The 23,966-nt window shown below is 41.4% G+C and overlaps 1 protein-coding gene across 2 annotated transcripts in view; it reads left to right on the forward strand.

The window, feature by feature from the left end:
- The window catches only part of kat7b (K(lysine) acetyltransferase 7b), an 84,970-nt gene that overhangs the window by 49,169 nt on the left and 11,835 nt on the right, over positions 1–23,966 (forward strand). For both annotated transcript variants that reach the window (XM_078223884.1, XM_078223885.1), the window contains 5 exons: positions 2,799–2,897; positions 5,161–5,271; positions 6,742–6,933; positions 14,639–14,728; positions 23,814–23,954. In XM_078223884.1, the coding sequence (XP_078080010.1) occupies positions 2,799–2,897; positions 5,161–5,271; positions 6,742–6,933; positions 14,639–14,728; positions 23,814–23,954 (633 nt within the window). The remainder of the gene's footprint in view (positions 1–2,798; positions 2,898–5,160; positions 5,272–6,741; positions 6,934–14,638; positions 14,729–23,813; positions 23,955–23,966) is intronic.

Raw genomic sequence — 23,966 nt, forward strand, 5'->3', positions numbered from 1 at the left:
TTTGTGACTGTTCAGACTGTCGCAAAAATGCAGGGATAATTGGGGATAATTGTTTTTAAATAAGTTTTCAGGCTGTAGCAGGTAACAAAATGTGTCAGGTTTGGTTCTTTTGGTAGCATGTTATCTCTAAGACAGGAGGTTGTTGGTTCAATCCCAGTCCAGAGACCTGAACATATATTAATAGGCTGACACTTCAGTGGAGAATTGAGTGACTGATTCAGTGTGGAGGTGTAATCTTTTCAGGTTTAACGAAGGCACTCTCTGCCCTGTCAGATGGGCATTGAAGAAGACCAGGGAAATTCTGTTCTATAAAACAAGTGTTATATAATTGTTAATGATTAATGTTAAGGATTCAATTTCAATTTACTTCAGTTTGTGTGAAACTAAACAGTAATTAGTAGCATTCAAAGGTGTTTGCTTACGAATCCATTGGATTTGTTTGTAAATTGACTACGTTACAAGAATGCCTTGGTTTACACATCACAGATTCCGAAAATTCTCCAAAGGTTGTGTTGAACTAAATTTATTTTCACAACAAAGATAATGAAAATTAACAAAAGAGAAAGTTGTGATAAAGTAGACCAGTGTCTCAAGGAAAGGAACAAAATAGAAATTAGATTGGAAGATGTATTTGAAAAAAAAGCATATTATATTAGAACTAAAAACCAACAGATGTTGGCTATGAATTTAAAACCTTATTGTAGGAAGGACATAAAATACAGTTCAAGTTGAATGGCTGCACTCTTTCCTTGTACTGGCAGTTTTTTTCTCAAGTCATTTGTGTGGCAAGGTTCAACAGGCTCATTAAAAAGGTGCTGATGTTGCATTACTGAACATTGCAATTGGCAATGTGTTAGAGGAAGTGATTTGTTCTCAGAATTATTAGTGTTAGATTTGTGAGATATGTAGTACATTCAGTTATACTTGGACATGCACTGAAACTAATTAGAATTTGTCAATAAGCTGATTGCTCACTATTGAGCTCTTTTTTCATTAAACGTAAGCGATCAGTATTAATCCCTATTTCTGTTACTTTATGTACATCACTTTCCTGTTATCGTAGTTTCACTTAATAAGCCTTCAATTAAATATATCACAAACTACATCATGCAGCGCTGGCCTGGATACAAACTTGAACTTAAAAGATAATGTGCAAATCATACTTCCAAATTCAGTAAGCAAACTAAAATTGCTGCAATATAAAGACAAATTACTAATTATATTACGATAAGATATTTCAAGTCAGTCTATTGCACACTTCCCTTAGAAATGCATTCTTTATTCTTTACAGCAGTTGTCAATGACATAGAACTATGTTGGTTGTCGCCTTCAAAAATTTTGTAGATTCTGGAACTGTCCCAGTAGGTTGGAGGGTGGCAAATATAACCCCACTATTTAAAAAAGGAAGGAGGAAGAAAACAGGTAATTACAGACCAGTTAGCCTGAAATCAGCTTGAGCCTGTTGTAAAGGATGTATTAACAGGACAGCTGGGATTCTCCACGATATCGGCAAAGCTAATGTCAGATGGGAAGAGCAGCATTGAAGCTGCTGATGGCAATGGCAGTTTTCTCTGCCGCATAGAGCAGCACTTTGAAAAACGAAATGCAAGCCATGGATTCCATGCCGTATCACTAGGAGTATGGCCTTTAATTCGCCTGCCTTGTCAGCAAGTTAGAAGCACAAGGATTGAGTCACCATTTTTAAAGGTCACCCCAGAACAGAGTGAGTGAACCAGTTCACCCTAGTACGTGCCTCCCCAAGTGCTTCACTCACCTAGGCTCTCCGGGAAGTCTGCTTGCCAGGTGCACGCCTTTGGAAACCAGACGTGATTTGTATCATTTTGCCGTTCACGCAGATACACCGCCACAAAATGTGGCTTTGCAGTTTTGTAATATTTTCTGCTCCTGTCGCCAAACCTGCCCAACATGAATGGGAGCGGAAAACCCCAGCCAAAGTCAGCATGGATTTATGAAAGGGAAATCATGTTTGACAAGCCAACTGGAGTTTTTGAGGATGTAACGAGTAGAATCAATAAGGGAGAACCAGTGGATGTGTTGTATTTGGATTTTCAGTGAATTTTTGATAAAATCCCACATAAGAGGTTTGAGTGCAAAATTAAAAAAACTTGGGATTGGGGGTAATATGTCAGCATGGATTGATAATTGGTTAGCAGACAGGAATCAGTGAGTTAGAATAAAGTGTCCTCCTTGGAATGACAGGCAGTGACTAATAAAGGAACAGCAGTGAAGGTTCACCAGACTGATTCCTGGGATGACAGGATTGTTGCACAAAGAAAGATTGGGTCAACCAGGCTTGTATTTACAGGAGTTTATAAGAATGAGAAACCTAGTGCAAAATTCTAACAGGACTGGACATACTGGATGCAGGGATGATGATACTCCTTGCTGGGGGAGGGTGGTTCTTGAGCAAGTGATCACAGTCTCAGGGTATGGGGTAAGCAATTTAGAAATGATATGAGGAGAAATTTCTGCACTCAGAGTGCTGAACCTGTGGAATTCTTTCAACGGAGAAATCTGTGGAGGCCAAGTCACTGAATATATTAAAGAAGGAAATAGATTTCTAGACGCGTGAGGCAGCAAGGGGTATGGGGGGAGAGTGGGATTATGGCATTGAGAGTGAGGATCAACCTGATCTTATTGAATGGTGGAACAGCATGAGGGACTGAATGGTTTTTCCTGCTCCTATTTTCTATCTTTCTATTAATGTGAGTACTATAGATTTTGATTTTCTGACTAGTTGAATAAATATTGCACTAAAACTTACCTCACATCTTTAGGCTCCAACGGAGAAGCAGTTGAGATACAAAGAAAAGGTGACAGAACTTCGAAAGAAAAGGAATTCTGGATTGACCAAAGAGCAAAAAGAAAAATATATGGTAAGGTTTCTGTGAAAGTTGTCTGATAGATTTTATTTCTTTGAACCGCAAGCTAAATCTATTTCTGGCTGAGGTTAAGATCATCTTGTACAAATTTTAGGTATGTGACATTAATCATGGCCAGAGAGAGCCTTTGCTAGCCTAAAGGAGTCGGTGAGGAGTTTCTAGATTTTTTAAATCCCCGCCCCCATTTTGTCTGTTTTTCAATTGAGTTTCTTGCCTCTGTCAGAAGATTGTGGGTGCAATGGGGAGTGTAACTATTGTGATGCACAATGCATTGCAGTTGAACAGAACATGTTGCATGGGCGAGGCTGCCATTTTCCTGCTCATCCCTGTTCATATGTTTGTGGTGATGCAATCCTATTTGTTCTTGCATGCAGAGAAATGGGATAGGAGTGGTTTTGTTAATGTCTCTTCCCCTTTAACTTGGCAGTGGTTATAATTATAGCACTATGCTTACAGTCTGTCAATTTCCAAATATGTCCTCATGGCTCTCTTCAGTTTAGACCAGACAATTGAGCACTGTTTTATACTTCACAAGCTGCAATATAGAACAAATATATAAATTTTTATCCTCGCAATTAACACAAGGTCATGGCTGCAATTTCCTACAAGCATTTCCTGAACATTACTAACCACAGAATCAGTGTGACGTGTTTATTTTTGAATTTGATTAATGTTAGCATAATCATAGTGATGCCAACCAGGCTACACTTTCATTTACTAAGTTATTTGGTGCCATTACAAAATAAAAGTCAACTATCAAATTCAGATTAAATTTGAATATATAAAACAGATTTTTTTTGGTGTATTAATCTTCAGCTAATTTGCAGTTCTGGGAAAGTTCAGGCTGCATGGACCAGTTATTCTTTTCCCCGAAGTATCCTGTTCGTACATTATTATACTGAAATAAACAGTAAGATTAGAATAATAAACCAACTGAAATGCTTTGTTATAGTGAAATATTACAAAATAATAAACACTTTATTTTTACATAAAGCTATTTTTGAACGTATCTATCTTGCCCCCGTCACTTTTTCCCCATTCTTTCTCTTTTTCCCTTTCCTATTAACAATTCTTTTTACTTGAAATGGTAAAAATTCTAATCTTTACCAGGTTACCCAGATTAAACTTCTAAGTGCTACGGCAAGAAATTATTTCTTCATAATATTAAATGTAAATTTTTATTCACTTGATTGTTGATCCATTTGGCTGGTTTAAAGATATGAGCTTAACAAATACTGGCAGGAAAAGAATCCATTATTAAGGAAGTCTTAATACACTTTGAAAAGCATAATATGATTAGAGCAAGTCAACATGGTTTCATGAAACAGAAATCCTGTTTGATGAATTTAGTTGAGATTTTATTTGAGATATATTGGCACAGATAGACAATTGGTTAAAGATGGAAACAGTAGGGTTAAATGGGGCATTTTCTAGCTGGCAAGCAGGGATCAGTCCTACTTACAGTCTATATTAATGATTTAGACGAAGAGACAGGGTAATGATGACGATGCAAAGCTTGGTGGAAATGCAAACTGTGAGGAGGACACATAGGTGCAAAGCAATAAATATCTATCTGTAGCTATTAAATCATTTTCAAGAATAATGGATTTGTTCGCATTCACAGACCTGTAAAAACATTAAATGATTGAAAGAGCTGGTGAACTCCAAATTGAACTGCAAACAAATTAGCTGAAAAGCATTTTTAATCAGCTGCTTTTGTTTTGTTTGCGCATGAAAAGTCAGTGTCCTAAATATGGTGGTAAATTTACTACTGCAGAATTTTCTTGGGTATGGATATTTGTGAAATGGCTGGTCTTCAAATTCTTTGAGCGAATGTATCTGTCAACTTAAGAGAGTGCATTTGTGAGTAAGAACATAGACTATTTAACCTTGTAAGTCTATTCTGCTGTTCGGGTTGATCATACTGCATTTTATCTTCACTCTATTCATCTGTTTTGATTCTATATCCCTTAATACCCTTGTCTAATAAAAATCTATTACCCAGATTTCTGGTTCTCCATGTATATAAAACAAAATTATGTAACATAGTCAGTGTCAACAGGACTATTAACTTAGGAACCTTAGTTGTGGAACATATTTTCTGGATGTTATTTATCGGTGTATCAAAGATGCTTTGTGGAAACTTAGAGTTTCAGAATTAGTCTATTTATTCACCTTAAATCTTAATACTTTAGCTGTTTTTTTTGATAGCTGTTTAATTATGCCTGTAATATTTGTGTGGTTCCTAAACCCACAGGAGCACAGACAGATACACGGAAACACGAGAGAGCCACTCTTGGACAATCTTACATCTGATTTTGACTTGGAATTATTCCGCAAAGCTCAAGCACGAGCATCAGAGGATCTGGTACGATGCATGCCAGTTTATCATGCGCTTTATCCATGGCACTGTTAATGTAGAAAGATTATAGTAGATGTAAAAATGGTGTTCAATAATATGCATTGATATTCAATTCAATTTCACCCAGTGATCCATATGGAAATTCATTTCGGCTAACATTGTTTGTTTGGTTAAAAGGAAATTGCCCAACAATGGATAATAGCATTATAAGAATGGTGTCAGGGAGGTTGTATCTTTGTGCAGTAGCATTCCAGCTTGAAATTTAAAGTCTACTTGTCATGCTTAAAATTAGTTTTGAATTTTGAACTCTAATCAATGACTTAAACCATTTCAGATCTAAATTTTAATGATTTTGTTGAAAATTTAATGAGAAAAATTGCTGAAAAACAAAAAGAATGTTGCCTCTAATTTTCTGAGGGATAGCAGATTGGTAGCAGAACAGCAGAGAGAAGCAATATTCTTTAAGATTTTTATCTGTTCTGTTGATTTGAAAAATTGCTTTAGTTGAAATGATTAATATTGATACTGAGAAAGATAACCTGAAAGGGCTACGGAGTCTAAATTGAGAAAGAGAATAATTTCCATAATAACGTTACATGTAATTACAAAAACTATCTTGGTTGAAGATTGAATGCCTGATGGTGTTAACTTAGTTTCCTCACGTGATTGGGTTTGATAACCAACTTGAACCTCTAGTGATTTCATCAGCGCTTATTGCTTAAGCAGCAACATCAAAGGAAAGACAGATGTTAACATTAATTTTAATTCTTTAAGTTTTAGATCGTGGATGCCACGATGGGTGTCTTTTCACCTTGAGACCTTGATTTAAATCCAGCCATGACTGACTGACATTATCCTCTGTTGCCTGCAAGAATATCCTGTAAAATTAGTTTAAACAGTTTCAACCCAGTTCCTGGTAACCACGGGTGACCGTAATTTGACACAGGTTGGCATTAAATTAGTAATAGAACATAGAACAGTACAGCACAGAACAGGCCCTTCAGCCCACAATGTTGTGCCGAGCTTTATCTGAAACCAAGATCAAGCTATCCATGGGGAAACCGCAAAACACACAATGCTGCAGTGAGGTTTAGAACAGGCAATGTATGAAAGCTTTTGCCCTGTAACTTTGAGTGCTTGATACTGACACTGGGTGGCAGCGTTGATGAAAAGTTCATGAACAAAATGCAACATTTTAAACAGTAATTTTTCTTTGATTCTAGTATTGAATGATATCATTTGTTCCTGTCATTACAGCTTTCTTTTTCTGCCTTGCTTCAAGAAAGAAAGCAAGATTGTGAATGCAAACTCGTTTCCTTCTATTCTCTGATGTAGCACGCTGACAGCATATATAATTAGAACTTACAACTATAATTGACAGTTTGTGTTCCTATTCCGATAAAATGTGAGGCTAATGGGTGAGCACAGATGGTGCTGCGCGTGATATACAGTGTCCATTTTCTTTCTTTACTGTAGGAGAAGTTAAGGTTACAAGGCCAAATTACAGAAGGCAGCAACATGATTAAGACCATAGTGTTTGGTCGATATGAGCTGGATACCTGGTACCATTCTCCATACCCTGAAGAGTATGCTCGTCTAGGGAGGCTGTACATGTGTGAGTTCTGTCTTAAATATATGAAAAGTCAGACCATCCTTCGCAGGCATATGGTAAGTTATTTGTCAACAAAAACAAATCATTGAATTGTCTTAGATTTAATTTAATGATGAGCAGTGCAGTGTCCTTTGTAGGAGACAAGCGGTGAATTACAGCAGTTACACATGGGAATAAAATCTGAATGGGACGTGGAATGAAAAAATCTATTTCTATTAACAATTCAAAAATTGCTCAAAATATAATTGACTTTTTGTTTACAAAATGTTTTGATAGTTTTAGTGTATCAATTTTCATATGTAAATTTAGGTGACGGTTGAGTTTTAAAGGCATGGCAGTTAAGAATTTTCTGTGACATCCTTAATGTGTAATTCAAACTGAGCAGAATCTCCCAAGGAATAAGCGGCAGCTGTTCAGATTGAGGTGTTCAACCAAACAGCAGTAAATTACTGATCTGAGGCACAGATTCAGTCTTTCTTTTGGGCTGAAAGCACCAGACTTCTTAACCAGTTATATGTATTGATTTGTCTGTCCAATGGAAATTCTTTTTTCAAATGCCTTGTTGTGGGAAATTTACCACTTCGGAGTCAGACTTGGAGGTTCAACAAAACAGTTTTATTTCAGACAAAGCTTTGGAAGAAAGCACTGGTACTCCGCAGTACTTGGCAGTTACCTACTCAACTACACAATGGTGGTTGACCATCTTTATACCTTTTAGACAATAGGCAGTACGGACATTAGCCGTTAACACATCGTTACAAGTTGAGTAGATCGACAGTTAACACATCGTGACAAGCAAACAGGTATGGACATGGACAGTTAACATATCATTGTATATAGAATGGATACATTTATGCAGTTATGTCCTCTATCAATGACTGGTTTCGATATATACATTCAGTGGCTGATCTTGTTACATTTATGCATTTATGTCCCCATCTGTGGCTGACATTATCAGACTCATTGTTCTGGGTCTGCTCTTATCTAAAGTGCCTCAAGCTCTGACCAGTTTCCTGCAGCAATTCAGATACTGCAGGTTTTAACTTTTTGTGTAACTGTCTGTGCCTAAAGCCAGTGCCTTTTAATGTCCCTTCCCAGAGTCCATTTTGTGTGCCTGGTAACCATTTTGTGTCCATCACTTTAATTTCACCATAACATGCCTCAATTGCTAATTGCTTGCAGTCATCTGCCCTGACAGACAGACAGACACAGACGAATAGGCATCCTCTGGCATTCCTAGCCGCATGAGGAATGTGCATGCTGGTCTAACCAGATAATCTAAACCTACAGTAAGCAAAATTGAATTGACAAACTACATCTCACAAAGAAAATTCTGAAAAAAGTTCAGTCCTCTCTTTAATCATTAATCAGAAATTAATATCATCAGTCAAATAGTTAATCAGAGCAAAAGTATAAAATTAACTGTTGTATCTTCGAAGGTTTTGCCATCTACATAAGTAATTTTGATTGCTTAGAGCTGCTTTTCAATTTAGTAGTGAAATTATGTATTCAACATTTATTGTCAGCTGGATAGCAAAATGACTGAAATGAAAGATTAACATTGTTTCGAAAACTATTAGCACAACATAGTGTGGATTTTTAATGTACGTTAAAAATTGAATATTCAATTTTGTATGTTCTTTTAACATAGCCCAAGGTGTATATAGTGTGTAATTATTCTGTTGAGTGTTACTTTATGATTGGTTAGTAATAGAAAGTAGTATTAATATCAATCAATAATTCCTAATAGAAAGTGTGGAAAATTAACTTAAGGCAATAAAAGGCCCTGAAAAAAGTTGTTTTACAGATGCAATTATTTTTGAAAATGAGTTATATCGACCAAGTGTCACAAACTGTGAAGACTTCTGCTCCTCTAGCATAGCCTATCATTGAGTATTTTTTGAAAGTGTTTTCAAGCCATTACGTATCCATTTAGACAACAGTTAAGGGAGTGTTGTATTTCATTCTTGAAATGTACCTGTCAGCAAGCTGTGAAACAATATTTTGTGTTTAGCCAACACTTGTAATGGTATAATTATGGAGTCTGCTTCTGAGGCAGTTCCTCAGGATCAAGGATGACTTGCTTCCATTCTGATTTGCTGGGCTCTGAGATGGTTGCCAAGTCCAATGCAAGATATGCAGAGTTGCTACATGTAGAGCAGATAGTACTTGGACAGTCAAGCAGATGACACAAAGATTGGCTGGGTGGTTGACAGTGAGGCGGAGTGTCTTGGACTACAAGAAGATATAGACGGAATGGTCAAATGGGCAGATAACTGGCAAATGAAATTTAGCCCTGTAAAGTGTGAGGTGATACACTTTGGAAGGATTAATTTGACAAGGACGCACTCAATGAATGGTAGGACACTAGGAAGTTCTGTGGAACAAAGGGACTGTGGCATGTTTGTCCATAGATCTCTGAAGGCGGTAGGGCATATTAGTTGGGTGGTGAAAAAAGCATATGGGACACTTGTCTTTATTAATTGAGGCATTGGGCTCTGTTTTAGCATTTTGATTCTAAGTTCTGGGTGAACTTGAAACTGGGAGTGTTTCAGGTCTGACTTTTAGACCTGTTCTTAGATGCCCCCATATGCACTCTGCCTGCAAAAATATCAGCAATTCCGAATCGTTCTACACAAGTCTGTGGGCGGGGCTTAACACACCCAAAATCCTGCAACTCCGACATCTCCAGCTGCGCATGCGCAGAAACAAATGATAGAATGCGGCTCCCCTGCCACATCGCTCCCTGGCCGGATAATGCCTCCCCCCGTCCCCCACAGACATTGCCCCCCGCACCCTCTCCCCCCCCCCCCATCCCCCCCACGTTACTGATCCCCTTATCCCCTCACACCCTCTGCCACCCAGACTGATTGCAGGCCCCTCCCCTGCAGACCCCCACCTGCCCCCTCACTGATCTCGGGCAGAGTGGCAGTGGACCCGCCCCTCCCTCACCAATCTCAAGCAGAGAGCCGTTGGATACTCGGCACTTACTCCTCACTAACTTGAGCGCCTGAATCGGGCTTTTGCAGAGCATGTCTGTTTCGTGCCATTTCTGGATAGGCGAACGTGGTGGTAAGGGAAGAAGTGCCAGTAAGGTTGGGCGTGCAATCCATTCAGTCAATTTAAATGTATGCAAATGCATTTAAATGGCCGTTGGGCGTGGTCCCGATTGTGGCTATTTTCGGGCCTTGGTAAAGGGGGAACCAGCGCGGAAGCGGGTGCGGATCACGCTACTCGCTTCAAGTCCGACTTTACCAAGTTTTCGTGCCCGAAAACGGGCGCAACTTGATGATAAAATCGGGCCCATAGATTACAAAAGCAGGGAAGTCATATTGGAGTTGTGTAGAACTTTGGTGAGACCACAGCTAGAATACTATGTGCTGTTCTGGTCGCCACATTATAGGAGGATTGTGATTGCACTGGAGGGGATGCAGAGGAGATTCACCAGAGTGCAGCCTGGGATGGAACATTTAAGTTATGAAGAGAGGTTGGGCAGGCTTGGGTTTTTTCGTTGGAGCAGAGAAGACTGAGGGGCGACCTGATCGAGGTATACAAGATTGTGAGGGACATGGACTGAGTTGATAAGGAGCAGCTGTTCCCCTTCATTGAAGGGTCAGTCACAAGGGGCTGTAGGTTCATGGTGAAGGACAGGAGGTTTAGAGGGGATGAGAGGAAAAACCTTTTTTACCCAGAGGGTGGTGATGGTCTGGAATGCGCTGCCTAGGAGAATGGTAGAGGCAGGTTGCCTCACATCCTTTGAAAAGTATCTGGGTGACACTTGGCACATCATAACATTCAGGGCTATGGGCCAAGTGCTGGTAGATGGGATTAGGTGGTAGTTCAGGTGTTTCTAATATGTCGGTGTGGACTCTGGGCCAAAGGGCCTCTTGTGCGCTGTATGATTCTATGATTCTAGACAGGTTGTTGGGAGGTTTTCCAAGTCGTCAAATTTGTCTCTGCATGTTCCTGACTAAGCCTTTCGGTGAGTTCTGTGCCTTCTAAATGGACCTTCTCCACTCTGGTCAGTCCCAAGAGTTGGTGAAGATGTTTGTCCCCTTTAGGTATGCTTTGAGGACATCCCTCGAGCATTTCCTTATCCTATTGGGAGTCAGCTGCCATGACTGAATTCTGAGCAGAGCAGTTTTTTTGTGAGTTCAGTGTTAGATATAAAGAATGACATGTTCTGCCCAGCGGAGCTGGTTTTGAGTGATTAACATCTCGATGCTGGACAAATTAATTTGCGAGAGAAAGCTGCTGTTGTACCACCTTTCTTGTCACTAGATTTGGAGGATCTTGTAAAGGTACTGATGGTGGTACTTCAATTTTTTGAGCTGCCTGCTGTAGGTTGGCCAACTTTCTGAAGCGTGTAGTAATATAGGGAATCGCTGTTGCCCCTAAACCACGACCTTAGACTTGGGTCCTTGGAAGGAGGATCCTTCTAATGATCTTCCCTGTAGCGGAAAAGAGTTACCATAATTGAACTTGTCTCCTTTCTTGAATACCGTCATGATCACAACATCCTTAAAATCTCCTGGCATACACTCCTGTTCCCAGATGAGGAATACGAATTTTTGCAGCCATCCCATGAGGGTGTGTCCGCTGTGTCTCAAAATTTTGGCAGGGATTTCATCTGCTCCAAGGGTTTTGTTGCTGTTCAGCTGTTAGATGGCTGCAGATTGGGGTGGTGTCAGTATTGTGCTGGTTGGGGTATTAAGCACCTGAGTTGAGGGTGTTCAAATTTAAGACAGAATCTTAGTTGAGGAGTTCTTCGAAGTGCTTTCTCCAGTGAGATCTGACTGACTCCTCATATCTTAATGAGCTCTCAGTGGGGTGGGCTCTTGTGTGCATGCACTATAGATCATCTTGACAGTGCTGAAGAAACTGTATCTGCCAGTTATTGGATCTCCTGTTCTCTTTCGACCCACCATTTGGGTTTGATGCCTTCAGCTGTCTGTAGGACTGTTGCTTTTCTCTTGAGGTGTGGTGAAGTTTCTAGTCTGTGGAAGTTTTGAGCTTACACTCAATTAGGTCCTGTATAGCTTTGTCATTTTCATTAAACCACTCAACATTTCCTAACAGAGAAGCCGAGAATCTTCTAGAAGGCACTTGTCATGGTGAACACTAGGGTTGACCAGGCAGTATGGACACACTGGTCTTCATCACAAGGGGATTTGAGTTCACAAGGGGATTTGAGTCCACAAGTAAAAACAATTGAATAGAACCTTGGTAAGACCTTACCTGGAGTATTCTATATAGTTTTGATCTCCTTACCAAAGGAAGGATCTACTTGACATAGAGGGAGTGCAATACAAGTTCACCAGACTAATCGCTGGGCTGGCAGGATTGTATTAGAAGGAGACTGGGCCTGTATTCACTTTGCGTTTCGAAGAGTGAGAGGTGATCTTATTGAAACTTAGAAAATTCTTGCAGGGCTTTACAGGGTAGCTGTGGATAGAATGTTTCCCCTGGCTGGTAAGTCTAAAACCAGGGGACACAGTCTCAGAATAAGGGGCACGCCATTTAAGACAGAGATGAGGAGGAATTCCTTCGCTCAGAGGGTGGTACATCTTTGGAATTCTCTGCTCAGAGAAGCGTGGAAGCTCAATCGTTGAGCATGTTCAAGACCAAAATTGATAGTAAGGAAATGTGGTGTGCAGGTAGAGGACCGGCCATGACCTGTTTGAGTGGTGGAGCAGGCTTGATGGGCCTACTTCTGCTCCTATTTTCTTTGTTCCGCTGTTGCTGGAGGATGAGAGGTTGGCAGTGAGGCTCTGACTGAGAAAGCTGGTCTTGGTGGGATCTTTGAGGTTTTTGATGAAAATTACAACATTGCTTCTGTTGTCTCCATTGTTTGGGGGCCAGGCTGATGAGGATGTTAGATTGAATAAGGTAGTGAACCAGCAGTTGTCAATACCTGTCATGGCATGGTGATGTGGACATCTCTGTGGTCCCTTGCATGAACAAAGATGTAGTCGAGCAGTGTTTAAACGTTGGATGTCGCCTTGATCTTGTGCTTGCCTCACTAGCAGAACAGAATATTAGTTATGATAATGTTGCACTCTAGACATTTTGTCAAGAGGAGACCTCCTTTTGCATATTCTCTACTCCTTCCTTGCCAATCACATCCTTCCAGTGATGTGCATCCTTCCTGATTTTAGTGTTGAAATATCCAAGTAGATCAGATAGTGCACTTCTGGGAATAAAGCTAGGTATTTCTTGAGGTTGCTGTTGAATCTCTCCTTGGCTTCATCTGTTATCTCTAGCCTCCAAATATATGTGCTGATGACAGTGGCATACTGATTCTTGTTTGGGGTGAGCTGGACAGTCACGAAGCACTTACTTATCCCAAGGGGGAGTCCCTGCAGCATCAGATCTTTGATGGTGAAGCCTATCTGTGGAGGCATTGTTCCTTTCCTGATATGCATTTCCAGAAAAAGGTCACCTTGCCACTTCATTTGACTGTCTCCTGCACATCATGTCTCATTAAGATGGCAGTGTCAATTTCAAAGTATCTAAGTTCCCAAGCTATGATGGTAGTGTGGTGCTTTCATCTGTCACTCTTGGGTTGTCCATGACAGTCCTGAGATTCCAGGCCCAAACCTTAATTTTGAGTGGAAGATGCATGTTGCACGCCCACCACTATGCGCTTTTGACAGTCCTGGGCCTTGACCCAATGGCAAGGGGATTCCAAGGCGATTAGAGGCCATGCTTTTCTGTGAAGCATTAGCACAGTCAATGCATGATCATGTGCAGGTGTGTATTGCCACACACACCTTTCTCCCCCCCCCCCCCCCTCCCCCCTCTCCCCTCTCCCCTTTCCCCTCTCCCCTTTCCCCTCTCCCCTTTCCCCTCTCCCCTTTCCCCTCTCCCCTTTCCCCTTTCCCCTCTCCCCTCTCCCCTTTCCCCTTTCCCCTTTCCCCTCCCCCCTCCCCCAAATACCATCAAAGATGGTTCACTACAGCCTTGTTCCCCACACACCCACATCACACTTGTGGTCCCAGGTTACTGGGCTACCTGGCCCATACTGCATCTTTCCTGCTGTGCCAGCTGAAGCTGGAAAATCAGTTGAATCAATAGCCAGACACAAGCTCAGCAGGAGATTGAAGTCTTTCAATCACTGTAATATGGGGGAAGAGCAGCAGTCCAATGAAAGATGATTTAAATATTGCAAAAGAGCAGCAAATCCATGGCAGACATTGGCCATCACCATATACAGTAAGAAGTTTAACAACACCAGGTTAAAGTCCAACGTTGGACTTTAACCTGGTGTTGTTAAACTTCTTACTGTGTTTACCCCAGTCCAACGCCGGCATCTCCACATCATCACAATATAACCAGAGCAGCAACATCAAATATGGAGTGTAGCTAGAAAAGTGGCAATCAGTCAAGGGCCCATGATGATGCTATCATCTTAGAAAGATTGTCAGTGTCTTAACATGAGAGTTTACTGCTTACAAGTATATTAATTTGATGTTCTATGCAATATTTACATATGTTGCAATTTTATATGATTGATGATGAAATGGGTAGTTTATTTCATTATGTTTGGAAAAGTTATGTACCTCGTGTACCAATGTTTTCACTACCAAATTTGAAAGCAAGTTTCAGAGCTCAATGGTCTCCAACATGCAGCATTTTAAGCTAATGTTCTCCAGGTCATGAGGTGCTAAAACACAAATTCAATGCAATTTTCAATGCAAATATTAGGAATGTTATGTTTACTCTTTCTGTAAACTCGTGTTGTTCAATTTTTCCTACTAGGCAAAATGTGTATGGAAGCATCCCCCAGGAGATGAAATCTATAGAAAAGGAAATATATCAGTATTTGAGGTGGATGGAAAGAAAAATAAGGTACCTTTTATTTTTCATTTTTTATCATGAATTGATTGCAAGCTCCTTGGAAATTCCACACTAAATGTTTCTAATCCAAACAATGTGTCTGCAGAGTATAACAAATATTTTGCTGTTCCTGTTTTTCAAATGCTTAATTATTTCACAGCATCCAAGTAATAGTTTCAAAAAGTCTTCAAAACAGAAATATATTTCCTCAATGTTTGGGATGCTACAATTTTCCTCCTTGTTCATGTTTTGCTTAAGATTCCAGAGCATATTGTTACTTTTGATAGTAATGTGAAATTGGAATTAACTGTTAACTGTACCTATGTTGTGTGACTTTCAAGAAAGAATTTGAAGCGTCGTAAGCAGTGAGACTGAAACTCAATTGTTTTCATAGCCATCACAATTTTGAGTTACGTTCAAGCTATTGCAAAGATTGCATATGTTCTCCGTTGGGGTAGCACGGTGGCACAGTGATTAGCACTGCTCCAGGGAACCTGGTTCGATTCCTGGCTTGGGTCACTGTCTGTGCGGAGTTTGATGTGGAGATGTGCGGAGTTTGCACATTCTCCCCGTGCCTGCGTGGGTTTCCTCCGGGTGCTCCGGTTTCCTCCCACAATCCAAAGATGTGCTGTTTAGGTGGATTGGCCATGCTAAATTGACCTTTAGTGTCAGGGAGACTAGAGTCATAGAGGTTTATCGCATGGGGAAACAGGCCCTTCGACCCAACTTGTCCATGCCGCCCTTTCTTTTCAAAACCCCAAAGCTAATCCCAATTGCCCGCATTTGGCCCATATCCCTCTATACCCATCGTACCCATGTAACTATCTAAATGCTTTTTAAAAGATAAAATTGTACCTGCCTCTACTACTACCTCTGGCATCTTGTTCCAGGCACTCACCACCCTCTGTGTGAAAACATTGTCCCTCTGGACACTTCTGTATCTCTCCCCTCTCACCTTAAACCTATGCCCTCTAGTTTGAGACTCCCCTACCTTTGGGAAAAGATATTGACTATCTACCTTGTCTATGCCCCTCATTATTTTATAGATCTCTATAAGGTCACCCCTCAGCCTCCTACGCTCCAGAGAAAAAAGTCCCAGTCTATTCAGCCTCTCCTTATAACTCAATCCATCAAGTCCCGGTAGCATCCTAGTAAATCTTTTCTGCACTCTTTCTAGTTTAATAATATCCTTTCTATAATAGGGTGACCAGAATTGCACACACATATATCTTATTCCAAGTGTGGCCTTACCAATGTCTTGTACAACTTCAACAAGACGTTCCAACTCCTGTATTCAATGTTCTGACCGATGCAACCAAGCATGCCGAATGCCTTCTTCACCACTCTGTCCACCTGTGACTCCACTTTCAAGGAGCTGTGAACATGTACTCCTAGATCTCTTTGTTCTGTAACGCTCCCCAACGCCCTACCATGGGTGGGGTGGGAACCAGAGTGCCAGAGCAGATAGTGGAGCAGGGTAAAAAGACAGGTTAGTTCAAGCAAAATCACAAATGGAAGGGTAGAGTGTGGTGGAAATAATTTTTTGAGGTGTGTCTATTTCAATGCCAGGAGTATTGTGGGGAAGGCAGATGAGATGAAGGCGTGGATAGACACATGGAAATATGACATTATAGCCATTAGTGAAACTTGGCTACAGGAGGAGCTCAATGTTCCAGGGTTCCAATGTTTCAGGCGGGATAGAGGCAGAGGGATAAAAGGTGGGGGGGTGGCATTGTTGGTCAGGGAAAATGTTACAGCGGTACTCAGGCAGGATAGATTAGGGAGCTTGTCTACAGAGGCCCTATGGGTGGAGCTGAGAAACAGGAAAGGTATGACCACATTAATGGGCTTGTATTATAGACCACCCAATAGTCAGCGAGAATTGGAGGAGCAAATCAGCGGAGAGATAGCTGACAACTGCAAGAAACACAAAGTTGTGATAGTAGGGGATTTTAATTTTCCACATATAGATTGGGACTCGCATACTGTTAAAGCTTTAGACGGGGTAGAGTTTGTAAAATGTGTTCAGGAGAATTTTCTACATCAGTATATAGAGGTGCCAACTAGAGAGGATGCGATATTGGATCTCCTATTGGGAAATGAGTTAGGGCAGGTGATGGATGTGAGTGTGAGGGAACACTTTGGATCCAGTGATCATAATGCTATTAGTTTCAACCTGATCGTGGATAAGGATAGATCTGGTCCTCGGGTTGAAGTTCTGAACTGGAAAAAGGCCAAATTTGATGAAATGAGAAGGGATCTGGGAAGTGTGGATTGGCACAGGCTGTTCTCTGGTAAGGATGTAAATGGAAAGTGGGAGGCCTTCAAAGGAGAAATTTTGAGAGTGCAGAGTTTGTATGTTCCTGTCAGGATTAAAGGCAAAGTAAATAGGAATAAGGAACCTTGGTTCTTGAGGGAGATTGTAACACTGATTAAGAGGAAGAGAGAGTTGTATGAAATGTACAGGCAGCAAGGAACACATCAGATGCTCGAGGAGTATAAAAAGTGCAAGAAGCTACTTAAGAGGGAAATCAGGAGGGCTAAAAGAAGACATGAGGTTGCTTTGGCAGACAGAGTGAAGGAAAATCCAAAGAGCTTCTATAGGTATGTTAGGAGTAAAAGGATAGTGAGGGATAAAATTGGTCCTCTTGAAGACCAGAGTGGTACACTGTGTATGGAACCAAAAGAGATGGGGGAGATACTAAATGGTTTTTTTGCATCCGTATTTACTGAGGAAACGGGCATGGAGTCTACGGAAATAGGGCAAACTGGTAGGGAGGCCATGGAACCTTTACAGATTAAAGGGGAGGAGGTGCTCGCTGTCTTGAGGCAAATCAGAGTGGATAAATCCCCAGGACCGGACAGGGTATTCCCACGGACCTTGAGGGAAGCTAGTGTTGAACTTGCAGGGGCCCTGGCAGACATATTTAAAATGTCAGTATTCACGGGGGAGGTGCCGGATGATTGGAGGGTGGCTCATGTTGTTCCGTTGTTTAAAAAAGGTTCCAAAAGAAATCCGGGAAATTATAGGCCAGTAAGTTTGACGTCGGGGGTGGGCAAGTTATTGGAAGGTGTGATAAGGGATAGGATCTACAAATATTTGGATAGACAGGGACTTATTAGGGAGAGTCAACATGGCTTTGTGCGTGGTAGGTCATGTTTGACCAATCTATTAGAGTTTTTCGAGGAGGTTACCAGGAAAGTGGATGAAGGGAAGGCGGTGGATGTTGTCTACCTGGATTTCAGCAAGGCCTTTGACAAGGTCCCTCATGGGAGGTTAGTTAGGAAGGTTTCAGTCGCTAGGTATACATGGGGAGGTAGTAAATTGGATAAGACACTGGCTCAATGGAAGAAGCCAGAGAGTGGTTGTGGAGGATTGCTTCTCTGAGTGGAGGCCTGTGACTAGTGGTGTGCCGCAGGGATCGGTGTTGGGTCCATTGTTGTTTGTCATCTATATCAATGATCTGGATGATAATGTGGTAAATTGGATCAGCAAGTTTGCTGATGATACAAAGATTGGAGGTGTAGTGGACAGTGAGGAAGGTTTTCAAAGCTTGCAGAGGGATTTGGACCAACTAGAAAAATGGGCTGAAAAATGGCAAATGGAATTTAACGCAGACAAGTGTGAGATATTGCACTTTGGAAGGACAAACCAAAGAAGAACGTACAGGGTAAATGGTAGGACTCTGAAGAGTGCAGTTGAACAGAGGGATCTGGGAATACAGGTACAGAATTCCCTAAAAGTGACGTCACAGGTGGATAGGGTCGTAAAGAGTGCCTTTGGTACATTGGCCTTTATAAATCGGAGTATCGAGTATAAAAGTTGGAGTGTTATGGTAAGGTTATATAAGGCATTGGTGAGGCCGAATTTGGAGTATTGTGTACAGTTTTGGTCACCTAGTTACAGGAAGGATGTAAATAAGATTGAAAGAGTGCAGAGAAGGTTCACAAGGATGTTGCCGGGACTTGAGAAGCTGAGTTACAGAGAGAGATTGAATAGGTTGGGACTTTATTCCCTGGAGCGTCGAAGATTGAGGGGAGATTTGATAGAGGTGTATAAGATTTTGATGGGTATAGATAGAGTGAATGCAAGCAGGCTTTTTCCACTGAGGCGAGGGGAGAAAAAAACCAGAGGGCATGGGTTAAGGGTGAAAGGAGAAAAGTTTAAAGGGAATATTAGGGGGGGCTTCTTCACGCAGAGAGTGGTGGGAGTGTGGAATGAGCTGCCGGATAAAGTGGTAAATGCGGGGTCACTTTTAACATTTAAGAAAAACTTGGACGGGTTCATGGATGAGAGGGGTGTGGAGGGATATGGTCCAAAGTGCAGGTCAGTGGGACTAGGCATAAAATGGTTCGGCACAGACAAGAAGGACCAAAAGGCCTGTTTCTGAGCTGTAATTTTCTATGGTTCTATGGTTCTATTAACTGAGTAAGCCCTGCCCTGGTTCAGTCTACCAAAATGCATCACCTCGCATTTGTCTAAATTAAACTCCATCCGCCATTCGTCAGCCCACTGGCCCAATTTATCAAGATCCCGTTGCAATTGAAGATAGCTTTCTTCACTGTCCACTATGCCACCAATCTTGGTGTCATCTGAAAACTTACTAAACATGCCTCCTATATTCTCATCCAAATCATTAATATAAATGACAAAAACAGTGGGCCCAGCACTGATCCCTGAGGCACACCGCTGGTCACAGGCCTCCAGTTTGAAAAACAACTCTCTACAACCACCCCTCTGGCTTCTGTCAAGAAGTGGAGATGCCGGCGTTGGACTGGGGTAAACACAGTAAGAAGTCTAACAACACCAGGTTAAAATCCAACAGGTTTATTTGGTAGCAAAAGCCATTAACTTTTGGAACAGGCTGTTCCTTCGTCAGGTGGGTGGGAGTTCTGATCACAAACAGGGCACAAAGACACAAAAGACTCACATTCCAATCATTATTCATGTAAATTGAGTTTGTGTCTTTGTGCCCTGTTTGTGATCAGAACTCCCACCCACCTGACGAAGGAACAGCCTGTTCCAAAAGCTAGTGACCTTTGCTACCAAATAAACCTGTTGGACTTTAACCTGGTGTTAGAAACATAGAAAACTACAGCCCAAAACAGGCCCTTCGGCCCCACAAGTTGTGCCGAACATATCCCTACCTTTTAGGCCTACCTATAACCCTCCATCCTATTAAGTCCCATGTACTCATCCAGGAGTCTCTTAAAAGACCCTATTGAGTTTGCCTCCACCACTGACGGCAGCCGATTCCACTCCCCCACCACCCTCTGTGTGAAATACTTCCCCCTAACATTTCCCCTGTACCTACACCCCAGCACCTTAAACCTGTGTTCTCTCGTAGCAGCCATTTCCAACCTGGGAAAAAGCCTCTGAGAGTCCACCCAATCTATGCCTCCCAACATCTTATATACCTCTATTAGATCTCCTCTCATCCTCCGTCTCTCCAAGGAGAAAAGACCGAGCTCCCTCAGCCTATCCTCATAAGGCATGCCACTCAATCCAGGCAACATCCTTGTGAATCGCCTCTACACCCTTTCAATCTTTTCCACATCCTTCCTGTAATGAGGTGACCAGAACTGAGCACAGTACTCCAAGTGGGGTCTGACGAGGGTCTTATATAGCTGCATCATTATCCCCGGACTCCTAAACTCAATCCCTCAATTGATAAAGGCCAGCACACCATACGCCTTCTTAACCACCTCCTCCACCTGCGGGGCTGATTTTAGAGTCCTATGGACCCGGACCCCAAGGTCCTTCTGATCCTCTACAGTACTAAGAGTCTTTCCCTTTATATTGTACTCCTTCATCCCATTGTTAGACATAGGTGTTGTTAGACTTCTTTCTGTCAAGAAGCCAATTTTGTATCCATTTAGATACCTCACCCTGGATCCTGTGAGATTTAACTTTATGCAACAACCTACCATGCGGTACCTTGTCAAAGGCCTTGCAAAAGTCTATGTAGACAACATCAACTGCACTGCCCTCATCTACCTTCTTGGTTACCCCTTCAAAAAACTCAATTAAATTTGTGAGACATGATTTTCCACTCACAAAGCCATGCTGACTGTCCCTAATCAGTCCTTACACCTCTAAATGCCTGTAGATCCTGTCTCTCAAAATAACTTCCAATAATTTACCCACCACAGATGTGAGGCCCACTGGCCTGTAGTTCCCAGGCTTTTCCCTGCAGCCCTTTTTAAACAAGGCACAACATTTGCCGCTCTCCAATCTTCAGGCACCTCACCCGTGACTATCGATGATTCAGATATCTCGGCTAGGGGACGCGCAATTTCCTCCCTAGCCTCCCACAACGTCCTGGGATACACTTTATCAGGTCCTGGGGATTTATCTATCTTGATGCGCTTTAAGACTTCCAGCACCTCCTTCTCTGTAATATGTACACTTCACTCGGGTAAATGCAAGGGGTTATGGGGATAGAGCCGAGGTGGGACTGTGGTCGGTGCAGGCTCGAAGGGCCGAATGGCCTCCACCTGCATTGTAGGATTCTATGATGATTCTAGGTGCATTGATCCGAACAGACGCCGGAGGGTAGCGACTCGGGGAATTTCACAGCAACTTCGTTGCAGTGTTAATGTAAGCCTTACTTGTGACTAATAAATAAACTTTAGTATAAAATGCTAGAATTTAAGCATCATTATGTATCAAGTGGCTCATAGATGCATTTTCTCCTTTGGGTCGGGGGAGGTGGTGGCATAGTAGTATTGTCACTGGACTAGTAATCCAGAGACCCAGGGCAAGATCCGGGGACCCGGGGTTAAATCCCACCATGGCAGATGGTGAAATTTGAATTTAATAAAAATAGAGTTAAAAGTCTAATGATGACCATGGAACCATCGTCGATTGTTGTAAAAAAACCCATCTGGTTTGCTAATGTCCTTCAATGAAAGAAATCTGCTGCCCTTACCTGGTGTGGCCTACATGTGATGCTAGATCCAGGACAATGTGGTTGACTCTCAAATACGCTTTCAAATGTGCTCTGAAATGCAGGGCATTTAGGGATGAATGCTGGCCCAACCAGTGACACGTAAATGAGTTGAAAAATATATTATATGGGTGCCAAGACTTGAGCAGTGCAATACACAAGGTTGTATCCTTCAGTTAAGATGGTGAGCTAAGCACTGGCTGCCTATTCCAGTGGCGAAAGTGGACATTGAAGGAATCTCATAACACTAGTCTTGGTATATATTCCTCCTCCAAGCACCAGCACAAAAGTATAAATTAACTCGTCATTGACCTCATTGCTGCTTTTGAAATCTTACTATACATGGAATGGCCACCATGCCTGAAGTCAGTGACTGGATCTTCCGGCCATGTTTGCCCCGAAACTGGAAAATCCTGCCTCAGGTCAACGGAACTTTCCATGGTCCACCCCTTGCCCGCTATGATTTCCGTAGCGGGCGAAATGGAAAAGTTTGCCCCCCGTGTCTTTCAAGCTAATTCATTTTGTGTGAAGTATTTAAATAATAATGATGATTAAAATGACAATTTAATTTAGTTTTTCTTTTGCTTTGATCCCTTCCTCTTTTTCCATGCCTTGCTTTCCGCCCCGCTTTCCTTCTTGCAGTAAACTAATCCTAAGATTGGATGTGCTTACACTGGTTGCAAACTGATGTGAGCAATGCGAGAATCAGAAATAATGGCCAATGTAGATTATATGTGTCTTTAATTTAAATTCAGTAGTTCTGACTACTGTTTTAAACAAGCATGCATCGTGCTATTAACTTAGCTGAAACTTGTTTCTTCAATAATTATGTTCACATCTCCCAGTTGTAATGGTTCTCAATTTCCAATGAAAAGAAAATCCATTATGCATCTGCCTCATCAACTCCAGTGGGATACAAATAATACATCCTTTGAAATAGGAATTTGCCAATGATTTTCAAGGTATCCTTAGAAGGAGAATCTGTGCCAGGGATGTAGATGATGAACTCTGTTTTTTGATTTAACTCTCATCTGTCAAAATCAGTTGAAATAAAGGCAGAATTCCCAGTTTCCAACCTACCCATACGATACTTGGGGAAATTCACCCTCCTCCCCCAGATTCAAGAACTTTTGCCCTGCTCCTTCATTGTGCCAGACCAGCAACCAAGTAATTGCCTGATCCCTTTGAGCTCCAGAGTTGTGGCAAAGGGTTTCTTGCTAGTGAGTGCTTCCATTCAAGACTTTGCCAGATAAATTCCCTTTTGATCCTGAACTATTTGAGGAAGGCAGAATTGCAATATTGCAGAAGTTGAACTTACACTTGTTTCTCCTGCAGAAAAGAATGTTAAGTCTTCCTGGACTTGGTTCTGGATTTGATAAAGAAGGAAATAAGTTCAGGAATATAAAAAGAACAAAAAGATCAATATCCTTCTATCATGTGAGGATGATAGGAGATTTGCTTTCCCACTAATGGTTGAGTAGGCAAAGACTATGTGCAACACATAGAAGAATTCAGATTTGGCCAAATTTGAGTTCACTGATTATACAAGTGATGCACCACAGATGATTTACTTGGTCTCTGTTCCCCTGACTAAGGAGGGGAAAATCAGCATTATTTATGATGATCTCTGTCGCAAAGTGTATGTGTACCCCAAACAGTTGAACATGTTGAACAGATAGTCTTGGCTCGTGTGGAAAAAGGACATATGGACAGATGTCTAATTGGGCACATCATGAGATGCCTGGTTCCAGCAAATATTGGGCCAATGCATTTGTATGAATTGCCTCTCTTCAGTCTTTAAATTAAGACATTAAGCTGCACGTTAAGCTTCAATAATAATTGCCAGATTTTTATTTCTCATTAGAGATATTAATACTATTAGTTATGATTGAATTTTGCACTGAAAATATCCTGAATTAGCTCATTTTGTATCAGACACTGAGGCATCAGCTTATGTACACATGTAGATATGTGCTAGATAGCGATTAATGCTGTGCTAGTGTCTGTGGAATGTTGTCTTAGGAAAGGAAAAAAAAGATGGCAAAAAATGTATAATCCTGTCTCAGTGAAGAAAGTTTTAGATTTTTTTTATTTGCCATGTTTCCTTTAAATGGAGCCTCTGTTTTTTTTTCTTTTTTTTGTTCTAGATTTACTGCCAGAACCTATGCCTTTTGGCTAAGTTATTTTTGGACCACAAGACATTATATTATGATGTAGAACCTTTCTTGTTTTATGTGATGACAGAAGCTGATAACACAGGGTGTCATCTTGTTGGATATTTCTCCAAGGTAAGGGGTGTC

Source organism: Mustelus asterias, chromosome 11 (genome assembly GCF_964213995.1).
Source record: "Mustelus asterias chromosome 11, sMusAst1.hap1.1, whole genome shotgun sequence".
NCBI classification, from domain to species: domain Eukaryota; kingdom Metazoa; phylum Chordata; class Chondrichthyes; order Carcharhiniformes; family Triakidae; genus Mustelus; species Mustelus asterias.